This window comes from Glandiceps talaboti, chromosome 5, assembly GCF_964340395.1.
Source record: "Glandiceps talaboti chromosome 5, keGlaTala1.1, whole genome shotgun sequence".
Lineage (NCBI taxonomy): Eukaryota > Metazoa > Hemichordata > Enteropneusta > Spengelidae > Glandiceps > Glandiceps talaboti.
This window is the reverse complement of record NC_135553.1, coordinates 16115179-16130186: the sequence shown is the minus strand read 5'-3', so window position 1 is coordinate 16130186 and position 15008 is coordinate 16115179. Positions and strand designations below refer to the sequence as shown.

Sequence of the window (15008 nt, the reverse complement as noted above, 5' to 3'; positions counted from 1 at the left end):
ATTATGCTATATTGTATATAGCCCTGATTATCTATATGTAATATATGGCAAGGCATTCACATCGATCAAAGATTACATTGTAAGAAGATCACTGGTGAAAATGTCGCCTCGACTTCCATTAACCACTTTGCAGCACCAACAAAAGATGTGATATTCGTTTAACGACATCACATTAAGTACAGTCTCTATTAAAACTTGTAAATGTATCAACGAGGCCAAAAATTTCCATTTCAAATCTGTAAATATGTCTGTACTTCGCCGTCATTTAATCTCAGCGAAAATACATGTGTGATGGTAAGTCACGACCATCCAAATACACATTTCAGCCAATATGTTTAAAATTGTCACTAAATCACGAAATGCCTGTCATTGCAGTTTATGATGCGGTAATACAATTAAATACAATCATTTGTAATTCCTTTCCATTCTCTCTCATTGTGTGTGTGTGTGGGGGGGGGGGGGGTGTGTGCGTGTGAGTGTGTGTGTGTGTGTGTGTGTGTGGGGGGGTAATTATACCTATTTACCTCCCGTAAGGGGAGCTAACGTTTTAGTTTTGTCTGTCTGTCTGTCTGTCTGCCTGTCTGCCTGCCTGTCTAGATCTGTCTGTCGATGGACATGATATATCAAAAAACACGATAGGTTCTCATGAACTTTAAGTATTCTTCCTGTAAATAGCAAGAACTGCTTTAAGGTTTTGATAAACATGCTATGTATACCATTAAGTCAATTCATAAGGATGTATTGTAATTAGGCAATATCTTGAGAATATTTTCCTCAAATTTCATATAACTTGGTATATATATCGAATATAGTGCTTGTTGATTTTTGTTTCTTTCAATGGTTCATTTGCATATTTAATGATATTTACACATTACATGTAAGTGGTATATTAGGATTCGGGATATATCAGAATTCCCTTAAACTTGGTAGGTAATATAACTATGATACCATAACTCGTACATTTTGTATATATGATGCACATGACTTGTGTATATCTGAATTGCTTGCATACTTAATGCAATTTACCAATGACGTGATATTAATTGCGGAAACTAAATATGTTCAATCATTATAAACATGTTTGCGATTGATGGGCATCCTGATCAGTATACGAGTATAACGAGATTTACAGGAATGTTCAGTTGGCAGACATATAGGTGACGTGGTGGACGTAATTCTATGACGCAGTGATCACGGCGCCCTCTGGAGAGGCAAAGGAGGGTGTACGGCTATCCTAATTACATGTTTTGAGGGCTTCCCGAAATTGTACCCTGATTGCATATTTGTAATATTAGTGACTTATATATTACATTACTAATATTATATGAAAAATATCAATATTGGTCATAGATATATTGTTGGTTTATGGTCACTATTTCTCTCCACGTATACCAGATATTGCCCAGCGTGATGTCTTCTGGGAAGTACTCATCGAAACCTAGAATTTCTTCATCTTTGGCTTCTAGATAGGCTTGCAGTGTGTCTCTGATCCTGCAAACACAACGAAATGTAACAGTGAACATGTAGAGGTAGACATATACTATCGTGTACACAGGCAGAGGCAGAGAGCATATCATGTAACCGACACTTGGGAAGTGTGCAGATATCATTGAAGAAAATTGGCAATCCGAGTACGAGAAGAGTTCACGAAACACGATTGACATTTTGTAACATATTAATACAATTAGAGGATGGTTGGCGTTGTGCTTCGTATTAAATGTACAACATATATCTATTTACAAAGTCCCAACTTGCTAATTATCACTTGAACTCTTTGATACATACCCCCAATCAGACCTCATATCCAATTCCTCGTCGTCGCTTGAAATCATCAATTTCAAAACGATAAACTCGTGAAGTTGTTGAACGAGGCTGTCCACATTTATTTGACGTAGACCAGCAACCAAACATGTCGTTAAATCGTCAGTTAACTCCTGTCTGTAGTCTTTTGACAGAGTTTCAAACGGATCCTGAAAACATAAGTATGAAGGTTAAGAACAAAATACATTAATCGGAATGAATATATGAAAATACAAAACATATACATTACCATTCAAAGTTATGTTATTATCACAAATATCACGTGACTATAACGATGTTTCTTACCTGATTCACAAGGATAAATCCACGATCACGCTCAACAGCCAGCAGTTGCCATAGAGACAGAATATGTTTAAGTCTACATTCTTGGGTAAGCTGTGATATCAACAGATGTAACACACAATTGGTTAGCACACGTATCAGGCAAATATATTGAAAACTTCAAACTGTAACATTTTAAGTTAATGTCAGCTGCTATTTTTAGTACAAGGAATAAAGAATGAGTTCTGTAAAATACTAGAACCAGAACAAATATTAGACAACCTGAATATAAAATACAAGTTATTTCTTGTGTTCCTTTAAAGTGTACTTGGGCACGAATCAGGAGGCTCAATTATGTAAAAATTGGAATCCCCTTCTTATATTCATCACGGTTTCCAAAACACTGGCAAGGATTAGTCACTCCTGTTGAATTCTCATAGTGCTACCATAATTAACTCCATTCAGTTGACCAAGTAGTGACTATGTGACAAGTTTAGCACACTAATATAAACATTGTATTAATATTAATTACAATTAGGCAAAAACTAAAAAAAGATGTTTCTGATATTAAAGTAAACATGACTTCAGAAAATAGTGTAGGTAGGTAGGTAGGAATGTTATTTTATTTATTTTTCTTAAGACATTGGTTCGACTCTAAAAATTCGTTTGTTACATCACAATACTTCAGTGATATTTTAACGAGGTGTATAAGAAGCAAGTGAAGACAAGTATATGTGAAGGAGACGAACACGATTGGCATACTGCACTGTAGAAATTCAACTTAGAGTCTTAAAAGTCAGGCTTGAAAGACCCGGTGTCTCTGGAATAGGATTTGCAAATATTAACGAACCAAAGATACTTTGGCAAGAAACTTTACACGGAATTGAAGTAAATTCTTACCATTTTTAAGTTTTTGAACATAATTTTTTTAAGGGTCAGCGGCTTAAACTAGGTTTGATTGGGTTGTTTATTTGGCCTTACATGTTATGCTCATAGCATATTTTATGTTAACTGTCAAAAAAATGATGTACAGTACCTTGAAATTATCAGTGCCAAAATCTAACGTGTCGTTCAAGTAGCTTCCAATCATTACATCACCATTTCCTCCAGTTGATGCCACAAATCCAATGGCTATATCCAGACATGCTAGCAAATCACAAATGTCGGTGAAAGACCTTATGTCAGATAGAATTTGGTGTTGTGGTGCTCTTGAAAGCTTTTCCTGTGAGGAGTAAACATATTGTCACATATCAGGTGTTTGACCATTACTATAAGCTTCTATAGAATATCATGGATTTCAAAGTTGGGCTCGAGCTCATAGTGACCTATCAACATAGAACAGCATGGAATTTCAAAGTTTGACTTACAGTGACTAATAAACGTCAAGGTAAAATATTGAAGAAAACTGTAGAATCAATTTACCCAGTACAAACAAGATTTATTGGTAGAATTTGTGACGTATTTGTTTGGTTTTGGAGTGTAAATATATGTAGTCCAGTTACGGAGTCTATGTTCCAAACAGAAAATCTAATGCCATCTTTAAAATTCTATAAATGACAACTTCTGTTGTTTATGAAGTGCAAGTCTATCAATTGATCTTCTATATCATTTGATATGGTATGCAGGTAGCCATTTATCAATGGTGTCACAAAACAGTCGAGGTTTTGTGACAGAGTAGCAAAGGGGGACGTGTACACTCGATACCTGGTGGACCCTTTTCTTCAATTTGTCAAACTTCTCTGCATTCCTAAAGTCTTGTCGGAAGGTGAATATGTCGAAGTCTTCCAAAATCAGTGGTTTGCCACGGAGAAATCTGTCTTCTATATGCTTCTGTAATGCACGGAGTTCGTATTCAACAGACATTCCTTTACCCATCTTAAGTGAGTAGTTGGCATGGGAATATATGACAGGGAGTAAATCGTCATCTATATCAAATGTAATAACATCGGATTCCTTAAGGAGGTTGGGTTGAATTCCGGGATGTCTAGGGATACACAAAGATTAACGTCAGAAGAGAGGGCAGAGAATTATATGGATTATTGGTAAAGCAACATATGAAGGTGGCGCAAGCTGAGTTTAAGAAACTATTTTATACAAGTGAAAATACTTTCACACAACTTTTATTAATATTAAACTATTCCAGTAGGCCCTATAATGTTAAAGCAGGCCTTCTATATATGACAATACATTTGTCTTCTTGCATTGTTGGAAAAATTGATTGCATATTAGGGATTTAATACCCTGGGCATGTTTATAATTATGTATAATAAATTACGTCATCGGATCATTTATAAAGTTATATCATAATCTCAATACCTGGTTTGGGTCTAGTCAATTGTAAATGATGGTTAGGTATGCATCAGTGAGTAGAATACTGTGATACTTGTACAGTTTAAGTGTATTGCAAAAATTAAGTCCAAAAGCACAATGTATAAACTCTGCCCCTTCAAACCACTATATCATTGAATTACGAATGACTGATCATTACTGAGGTAAAGACTGTGGTAAAAAGAATTAAGACATAAGACTCAAGAAGTAAACTTACATGTTTTCATCTTGCTTTATATTGATATACTTCAACATAAAATCGTTGTGTGTTCTCACAAGAAAACGTGTCAAGGCAAGACAACAAGAGTCATCCTTCTTCTTCACTGGTAGGAAAGTAATTAGTTTTGATGTTTCTGTCAGGTCTTGTAAAACCAATTCTTCACTCAGCTGATGATTACCTGGAGTAAAAGTAACAATGCGAAAACAGCATTGTTGTTAGGATTGTATCACACACCACAATCCCTCCTTCTTAGTGGTAAATTTTACTGCAACAAGCAGCTTCCTTACAAAATTAATGTAACGGTTGTAGTGACTCTTTGCAAAGACATTAAGAGGACGCCGAATTTGAAAGGGTACTGTTATGGGACTATGCGCCAGTCTTTCCTGATCTGCTCGATCATTGCTTCTTAATCGATCTTAGATATTCATAACCGAGTGAAGATTTGAACAACTATCGAATAGACAGTATCTGTTACTTAAACTTGTATGATGACATACTTTTTTGTGTATTTTGTGTTTGAACACATCTAGTTATAATTTCAATACATTAAATAAAACATTAATTCAAGTGTATATATTACGAAATAAGAGGGGAATTGTTCCTATTACAATATCAACAATGAACACACTGATGTTTTCATCCGTAGAAACTTTGAGTCAGTGCAATTGCTCAATCTCCAAGAGGTACGAGAGAATAAGCGTACATGCCACAATATGAGAAATAGTATGTAAAATATGAAAGTAAACTCCAATTAAGTAATACATTTGCTCAATATATTGTATCCCTGACAAGAATGTTAATAGTTTGAACGTTATAAAAAAAAAGCTATTGCTGGTATATTTGTGATGTATTTTAATTCTCACTTCTTCTTCATTAATGGGATAGTAGTTATCGAATCCTTGATCATTCTTGAGGATAAATAAGGCATGTTAATGATAAACATGCATCTATTTTACCTCTAATGTTTTCTCTTGCAAGATTCCAGACTTCAATGAAATTCTGAACTAGCCATTTGACGTGCTCTCGTTGATGTCCTGAAATATAGAATACACATTACCAAGACATTATCTACGAACTGTTACTTCTTATATGATTGATATATAACATCATAATACTTGGATTGTTGATAATTTCTCTGTCGCTGGTAATAATAAATAATAATAATGTTGGTTCTTATATAGCGCTTTCCCACTCTGCTCAAAACGCTTTACAATTACTACCTCTGGTTCGGATCTATAACGGCACAACGACCCTTTATACTTCCTCAAGTCCCTGGGGAGCATACAACGCATTTCAGCTTTTTTTATAAGAGCACAGAATTAAAGCATTCACATTGCAACCTCTATCCTACCAGGTCCCAAATTATACAGCTGTGTTGACTGAGGCACAATCGTGGTTCAAATCTTGCCCAAGGACTTTAGCAACTCAGAAACAAACGCCGCGGCAGCGATGGGGCTCGAACCTGCAAATTCCAAGCCGGCCACTCTAACCATTCGCCCATCATGACTCCACGATCCGGGTTAGATTCTACCCAATTCAATTCGTGTTGTGGCTTTATTAGCATATCGCATGTAGTTTAATTTACAAAACCTGTTCTAGGCTGTGTTCCCTACAGTTAGTGTCACTAATGAGTATTCATGTACTCGATTGTGAGGAGTTACAACAGTTAGGGTATAATTCTATTATCCTCTGCAGTACGTTAGCTGTTGATTTGTTCCATGACGTCTTTTAAAGAAAACCAACCACTAACCACAACTGAGCATGCTCTGACTGTGCGTGTGGGATCATAGTTGCTACAAATCTCAGACTGGATGGGCTAATTATTAAAAGGATAAACATACTATCTTGACCAACTGTAAACATACTCAGCCAAACCTATAGATTACTTGTGGGTCGTAAACAATGCGACATCACCAGATGTTTGCAACTGGTGATATGTTTTTCAGCTTATTACAACCAACCTGTTGGTCGTTTCATGATAAACTCTCCAATGCTTATTCGTCTTGCTTCTTTCACGTCAATATTCAGGTTGTAATCCTGTATCAGCAACTGTTGCAGCTCTATTACACCAAGTAGATACTTGATCATTCTCAGTCGATGTTCCTAGAACGACAAATGGAAAACGAAATGTGACATTTTTTAATTAGTAGATAAGGTACCATATGTCAACATATAATATCCTTAGTTTCCTAAGATTCAAATGAGAAACTAAACAGTCCTTTTTTCGTATAGTTGATTTCAAAATGTTTCTCATCTAAAATACCAAACTTTTATTTCTAAATTAACTTTCCTGGTTATTTTCTTATTATAATATGTAAGCTTACCTCACGAACAAATTGTAACAAGAGCTCCAGGTTTTCTCTCTCATCTTTGGAGGTTGTAACTTCTTCAACCACGTGTTTTAAGTCCTCCATACTGACTCGCGGTCGGTATCTCCACACAGTCGGCAATCGGTGTATATTCTGTACCTTTTGGGTTGAAATTGGTGGGTCTGCCACATCAAGAAGTTTAAGGAATGGGTTGTTACTGTGCTTGTTTATTTGCTCAGATGCATCCAAAAGTTGCTGACTCAATCCCTGTAGATGTAGGTATGAGACATGTACAATCAGTGTACAAAGACATGGCATAGATAAACACTGTCAGAATTACTCGTTGGCGAAGAAATGTGCCATAAGTATTAGTATCAATCCTGCGCATGAAGTAAAAGGGTGAAAACTAACAATTTCAAAGAAATTCAACTTATATATTGAAACATTAACAACTATTGTTGATCGATGCAGATCATCATGGTTGTACCGACAAGTACCAAGCACATATGTGATACAGTGTATTTGATTTATTGGCATTACAAGACGTACCTGTAATACGGATTTTATGTAAACATGCCTCTAATACTGATTTTATGTAAACATTAAGAGAACTCTACATACCTTTAATACTGGTTTTACGTACACATTACTGAAGGCATCCTCCCATTCCTTTCTAAGTACCTTTGTTTCAAGTGCCTTATAATAAGTTGATCCTACAAATAAATAAGATAAACAGTCTATTATTTTAGGTATATTAATTACAGGTTTACTGTCATCCTTGACTGAGGTAATCATCAATGAGTCTATCATCTCTTCACATGTATTTCAGATACTCACCTTCATAGTCCTTTACAAGTACTAGTTGTAGTATGAAAGGTATTAACTTGGTACAGTTATGGGAACTAAACTAGTATTTGTCTTCCACTTAAATTTGTCGTTTATCAGAAGTGCTTGGAATAACGAGTCCTTATGTAATTACGCAATCTATTTCTTCTTCGCCTGCCTGCCCTCCCTTCCTCATCTCTCAATCTGTCTGTTTGTCTGTTTGTTTGTCTGTCTGTCTGTCTGTCTGTCTGTCTGTCTGTCTGACTGTCTGTCTGTCTGTCTGTCTGTCTGTCTGTCTGTCTGTCTGTCTGTCTGTCTCTCTCTCTCTCTCTCTCTCTCTCTCTCTCTCTCTCTCTCTCTCTTTCTCACTCACCCAGGTATCCTTATTTCAGATAGCATAAAACAATGTATTGGTTATAAGGCTACTTTACATTAGGTAGACTGCCAGGAAGCGGAGGTCTTACCTCGTCCTCGTCCAGAGCTAGAATCATTGAGAATCCGCTGGATAACCAAATGAAGCATGAGGAACACTTCATCGCTACTTTTTCCGGTACTTTTACACAGACTCTGTATATCAAACTTTACATGTTCTTTAAGAAATTCTGGTATCTCCAAACCTCTTACAGTTGGATGTATGACATTTTCCAGTAACTAAATGTAATGTAGACATATTGTAGAAATGATTAGATATGTAGAGTGAGTGCGAGGGTATCGGCAACGTTTTAACGTATTTTGTACAACTAACTTAAACGATAATTTACAACAATACATTTCAAAGTCACATATGATGTAAAATGTTAAGCATACCCGTAAGCCATTGTACACTTCAGATTGTATTGCAAAAGTGTTAAGTAAGTTCTGCAATTGGAAGACGACGTATATTATCATCGGTGGACATATAGCAAAGTGTTAATAGTTGTCGAACTCGTATGTTTGTTTGTTTTACCAAGAGGTGGCGACATTTTACTCTCACAGAATTTAACAATTTCTATTTGCCATATTTCCACAACGAATTTGTATTATCACAACGTGGGGTTTGAATGGCAGTTTGATATCTATGCCTATAACTAGCTAGATATAATGCATTATGGAACAAGTTATTTTACAAACGAGTACCTGTGGATTGTTGGAAGACGAAATAATCATAGTAACATGTAGAATTAATCTCATAATTGCTGTAACCATGGGTGACATGGATCTCTCTCCTCCAATAGTGTCCGATCTTCTGCTAGCAGGGCCCAGGATATGTCCAGTACGAGTATTATCATGTCTGAAATGAACACATGATATATCTTTGCCGTGAAAAATGTTTAGAGTGAGCATAGACCATCCACCCACGGGTCTATGGAGTGAGGGAACTGCGTGTTTTGATCTCGTCTGATAAGTCCAAATCGATGCCATGGCCAGTTACTTCCCGACTCTTCTAATAACAGCTCCAAGATCTCACTCTTATTTATAAGTCCCTTCTAAGTCTACCCATGTGGTATATAAAGACCTAACTTATTGCTTAGCCGTTGAATCAATCATTCAAATCAAAAACTCAGTATGTACCATTTGTGCTTTCCAAACACTAACACATGGCAATTGACTCCATCACTGTGTTTCAATACCATGTTACCATCATCATCATTTCCATCAGATAGGTCATTGCAGGCACTTTCCTTTTGCGATAACATCATATGTTATGATACGTACATGAAGATACATATAGTAGACGATACATACCTTGCTCCAGTAACGTTAACATTCCCTTGTACTAAACTGTGGCGTTCACCACCAATTTCACTTCCACATTCTGCGCAACGTGCTTTTTGCCAAGGTTTTCCACACTGAAAAACAAATTAGACAATTCCAGAATACACATCAAGACAATAGAAATAGTATCGTATAAAAGACATTTGAGACATCCAAATAAGTATATGACAGGTGTTTAACTGCTTTGTTAACAGCATCGTGTAATCCAGTGTTAGAGAGTTTTACAAGTTCTGGGTCACTGTCATGGTCTGTGTGATTTTAATTTGATAAGCTTTAATAAAACTCACCTCGCCTATGGCGTAAGGATGACCATTTGGACATTCTGCACATATAAAAGAAAACCAAAGATATAATCACTCAGACAATACGTGTACAGGTATGAAATACAGGCGTCAATAGCCCGTAACTGCTTTCGCTCACGCCAATTATTATGTCACCGATAAAGTTGCTTTTCAAACAGCCCTGATATGAAAAGAAAGTAGTTGAAATCATTCTAAACGATGTATGGCTAACAACGTACAATCAAACCAGTGTTATACGGCCACAGGGTGTCAAAGAATGGAGTGAATGTTCGACGTTTTTTATTGTGAGCCCAAAGCCCAATTCGTGATTATTCCAACAAAAATGTTTTGCTATAATTTTTATCTATATTTTCATTAAAAAAGGAATAGCCATGTTTACACTATTTTGTGTTTCATACATGACAACTGTACATGAGCACTATACGTTCTCTGTCACACATTACTGTGTTCGAAGCCTAGTGGGTAAGGCAAATATGTTAACATGCTAATGATCAAATTTACATAATAAATTATCCTACTTACTGTACCACCTAAGCGTTGCCGGCATTGCTTCCATCGCCTCAGAGAAGTGATCTTCTGGCATGGTTGGGAAATACGCCATCTATAAATCAATAGGAAGAATTTCGTTTAGCCTTAACTTACTAACTACAACACACATCTGACGATGTCATGGTGTTAATGATAAACAGCCATACTATATGCTCTTCTATTTACCTATTGGATTGTTATATACGAATGTATCTTACCCTCTAATGTGTTATTTAACCCATTCACGAATTCTGAAAGTGTTGAACTCCCAAATGCCACGACACTACCATGAAAAATACACTCACTGTAATTGATATGTTTGTGGATGGACTAGTTAGACATGCAATCTATGAGGAAGGTATACTATACTATACTGCACTTCATCTCACTGTTTGGTCTTAAAAGCTGTCATCACCTCAGCCTTACAATGACAATAATTAGCATACAAGACTTACGTTCATTCTTTCTGGTTGGTCAATAAGAAGAAGAAGAGGTCCAAGAAGATTGCTACTTTTCTTACATCTTAAGACAACCATGAAGTGTACAATCAGCTTTGCCATTGATATTTGTATCGGGGATTGGTTAGGTGTTACATTTACATATGAACAATGTCCACCTTGTTGGTTGTCAGACAATTTGGTTGCCAGCACCTGTGAAGGGAATACAGGAATAAACTGAAACACATATGGCACATGGCATAGTGGTGTGAGTTAAATTTCCGTCCCATTTTATTGAGCATCTTCGCTGATGTACACATGGATATTTTGTCAGGTTTCTAAAACAAATGCTTTAAAGGACATTGTTCCATGGAGAGAGAGAGAGAGAGAGAGAGAGAGAGAGAGAGAGAGAGAGAGAGAGAGAGAGAGAGAGAGAGAGAGAGAGAGAGAGAGAGAGAGAGAGACAAAGACACAAAGGCAAACTGAGACAGACATCTTGAAAGATACGCATCACACATAGTGCTACAGATCTATAACCACAGAGACAGACAGACAGACAGACAGACAGACAGACAGACAGAGACAAACAAACAAACACAGAGGGTGTGTTGCAGTCATATATGCTAATATTAGAGTGGTTATGTATATACAGTTGGTAATAGATTATAGATTACTGCAAACTACTTTACCTTATTGTCTGGATGCAATCTGTCGATCACTGCTTGCGTTATCTAAGAAAGGTTGTGGGGAAAACATTATCACGATCAAATAATAATACCAAATGACGAACAGCCCAGGTTTAAAAACTGTTGACTATTCTGAAGACAATCCTTGTCTTATACATAACACATTTCTTTATATTTGAACAAATGTCATGTGTTGACTTATATGTAGTTTAACGTGTAACTCATTAACATGCAATGAAAGCCAAATCACAGTACCGTTGATAGTATTGTAAATCGCATTAGACGTTTATCATGGCCTCGTTAACAGTGAATTTATGGTGTTGTTAATATTGAATATACACGTAATTACTTTGTCTAATTGGTCGCTTCTACAGCTAGGTACCTACCTGGTCTGCCAATGATGGCTCTTTGGGAACATTACACTGTAATGTTATTTCCTGGTACAATGCAAGAAGCAACATCGCATCCGCATTTTCACGTGGTGACGTAAGGGCCTGAAAAGAGATGACTCTTTTAAATTGCGTAACTATGGTGTAATTACATATATTGGGCAAAACGTCTGTGTAAAGTAAGTTTCTTCATTTTCCCCAAGATAAGGCTCCTTTTTGTTCTTCAACCGTCAAAATATTTCTTAACCAATGCATATCACATAGCCAAATTGTCAGTATGGAGTATATCAAAAAGAACCTATGTAAAAGGTAACACTACTACAATACAACATGCATATCTCTTTGCGTAAAAGTGAGCTGACAATGTTCAATCGAACGTTTTATGCGAGCTCTTATGTAGCATCACTTTTGAATACTTAAAGTACCTGAAATGTTCTGGTGATATTATTGACTGTTCCCAATAAAAGAGCCTCTGACAAGCTATCACGTAATGTCAAATACTCGTCAGAATGTATACTGAATGGATCAAGACTACTGTCTTCTTCCTGTCGATTAAAACAAACATAAATACAGTTACTCAGTTTTACTCGTGAATTTACCAACGAACACCAGTCCTGTCCATGTGAAGAAAAGAACAAAATATCACAGTAAATTACTTTAAAATATACTCATATAGGAAACATTTGCATGCACACACCACTTACGAATATATCATCGTGTGACTTTTTTAATGACCGGTATATGTATGTGATGCCCCAAAACGGAATGCTTTCCGTAAGGAGTAATTTATTTGCTGATTAGCTGACGTATACAAATCTTAACGTTCTTTTATAAACGATCCGAAGTCAGAAGGCATCATGTACTCAGGCCTTAGCCTTAGACATAGGAAATAATCCAACACAGATACGCCAACATACAGAAAGACTGGTACATAACCACTTCCCATACGAGACTGTTGACACGTCAATGGTAAGAAATAGCTGGTAACAGATACTTCACTGCATGGGAGGTATTCAAATTATGCGCAACTAGAAAGAATCCCAGGCTATACTACCATGTGACCATGTCTCGACAAATCTTAGCATGCTCCCGAGGATTTGGGGTTGCCCCTTTTTAATTATTCAGAGCTTTCTGTCATGCGAACGAGAACTTGTAATAAATCCACCCTGATACTTAAATATACTACATTCACTGTGATAGCATTCTCTTTTCCAGCAGATATGAATATCGATTGGAAAACGTACAACCATAATAACGTGTGGATATTAAAGCTTCCCCTACCGTGCTATCGAAATCCGGCATAATCCAACCAAAGATAGGATCTCTGGTAACGGTTTGGAAAACGTCAAGACCAAATCGTCTGAGAAGATACTGGATGAGGTAAGTTTTGGATTGTGGCCACTCCTTTTCACAAAGTGTTTCAGCAACGGAAAATAACTCAAATACATGTTCCTCTTTTGCATCCATTCTTACTGGACTGGTATTTTCAACACACGTATGGTGAAGCTGGTCTCCAACTACGTGCATAGCATATCGAACCTTGGCTATCATGTCGAGGACGTTCATGTCGATAGTTTCTCCCATACCCAAACCACGGCTTGCTGAGCAGGCGTTTTTAAGAAATTCTGTTGCCTTTGCTATCTGGGTAATAAGTCCCCGTCGTCTGCTTGTTGATCGATGATGCATGTCCTTTTAAAAGAAAAATGGCATCGATCGAGATTGTATATGATTTGCCATACACTGATTTTTGTACATTTATATTTGTACTACTAATAGGAATGAAATTGCTTTTTCTTAAAGACTGGATCACTTAAGCACCTAGAAATTATTCATGTGATCGTCGTAACACTACACTCTCACGATCAATATTCATTATATGTCACAACGGAGTCACCTGGTAAAAAGTAACATTTTGTAATACATATATATGGAGCTTTCTCGGCTTAAAAGTCAAAATTCACCTCGCATGTAAATATGAATTCATATTTACATGGTAAATGTGTACAGCTAATGTCTTACCTCCATGCAGCATATGACGAGAGTACAGAGGTCAATTACCTCAGTATCTGAATGTATAACCTCCTTAGCATGTTTCAGATAGTCTTGAAGATGTATTTGCAGATTAGATGACCTAAAGGAAATGCAATGATGCAATCAGTGACTATTGATACACACAAACGTACGCGTCAATAAATGATAAAAAACATTCAATTTTTTTGCTTGATTAATTGGTTTGTGAAATCATCCTCTCAGGAAATTATGGCCATATCGGATTTATTCAGCTTTCTTTTCTTGAAAATCACCCCCAGTTCATAGAATTTGCTATTTTAATAACGTCTTTTTTAGTTGCTTTCGGTCATAGATAGTTCTGCTTACTGGTTCTTTAATAATAACTGCAACAGAAACGTTCTTATCACTGGATTGTCATCCACGCCATCCTGTCCAAACACGGTGAAACGCTTAGTTTGTAATACGCCTTTTCTTTTTGAGACGTGTGTCACGTGAGACAGCAGTCTTTGAATAAGTTCTTGTTCTGGTGCAGTATCTCCAGCAAAGACAAAACGGGACACGATGTCCATGTAAAAGGAATTTAGTCTGTTTCTGTAACTGTGGTGTTGAAGTACAGCAGATCTGCAAATGAAGTAAAATTCATCATCATCATCATCATCATCATCATCATCATTACTATCATCATTACTATCATCATTACTATCATCATCATCTCCATCATCACCACCATCATCATCATCATCATCATGAAAGCAAGTTGCTTGTCAAAGGAAACACACTCAATTGAAATCTCCTAGGAAAAGAACAAGAAATATACCTTTGTTCTTCTGACACTATAGGTCGAAATGTAGCAGGGATCTCAGTATTACAAGTTGGACAATTGGTCAGTGTGTTAGCACCACATACTTTGCTGGCACAGGACAAACAAAACACATGTTGACAAGGAAAGCACACAGGTTCTTCGATATTCTCAAAACATATAGCACATTCATGATCTCCATACCTGGAAGACAAACATAAAGTAATGCATTCAATAGTATTGGATTATTTTATGTTTAGGCGTACAAACAGGTTTTCTTTTCTCTGCTGGCACAGCCCTAGAAATATGCCGACTTCTACATTGTATGAAATAAAGAA

At 36.6% G+C, this 15008-nt stretch overlaps 1 protein-coding gene across 1 annotated transcript in view; it reads right to left on the bottom strand.

The window, feature by feature from the left end:
- Positions 1-514: 514 nt before the first annotated feature.
- LOC144435408 (E3 ubiquitin-protein ligase rnf213-alpha-like) overlaps positions 515-15008 on the bottom strand; it is a 59473-nt gene continuing 44979 nt past the window's right edge. The window contains exons 61-83 of the mRNA XM_078124003.1: positions 14689-14874; positions 14238-14492; positions 13881-13992; positions 13143-13550; positions 12287-12406; positions 11859-11966; positions 11476-11517; positions 10805-10999; positions 10344-10422; positions 9807-9841; positions 9490-9593; positions 8881-9034; positions 8229-8415; positions 7561-7652; positions 6955-7206; positions 6592-6733; positions 5587-5664; positions 4628-4808; positions 3787-4066; positions 3119-3304; positions 2107-2196; positions 1786-1970; positions 515-1491 (exon numbers count right to left, since the gene is read on the bottom strand). Coding sequence (XP_077980129.1) covers positions 1335-1491; positions 1786-1970; positions 2107-2196; positions 3119-3304; positions 3787-4066; positions 4628-4808; positions 5587-5664; positions 6592-6733; positions 6955-7206; positions 7561-7652; positions 8229-8415; positions 8881-9034; positions 9490-9593; positions 9807-9841; positions 10344-10422; positions 10805-10999; positions 11476-11517; positions 11859-11966; positions 12287-12406; positions 13143-13550; positions 13881-13992; positions 14238-14492; positions 14689-14874 — 3628 coding nt within the window. The 3' untranslated portion in view covers positions 515-1334. The remainder of the gene's footprint in view (positions 1492-1785; positions 1971-2106; positions 2197-3118; positions 3305-3786; positions 4067-4627; positions 4809-5586; positions 5665-6591; positions 6734-6954; positions 7207-7560; positions 7653-8228; positions 8416-8880; positions 9035-9489; positions 9594-9806; positions 9842-10343; positions 10423-10804; positions 11000-11475; positions 11518-11858; positions 11967-12286; positions 12407-13142; positions 13551-13880; positions 13993-14237; positions 14493-14688; positions 14875-15008) is intronic.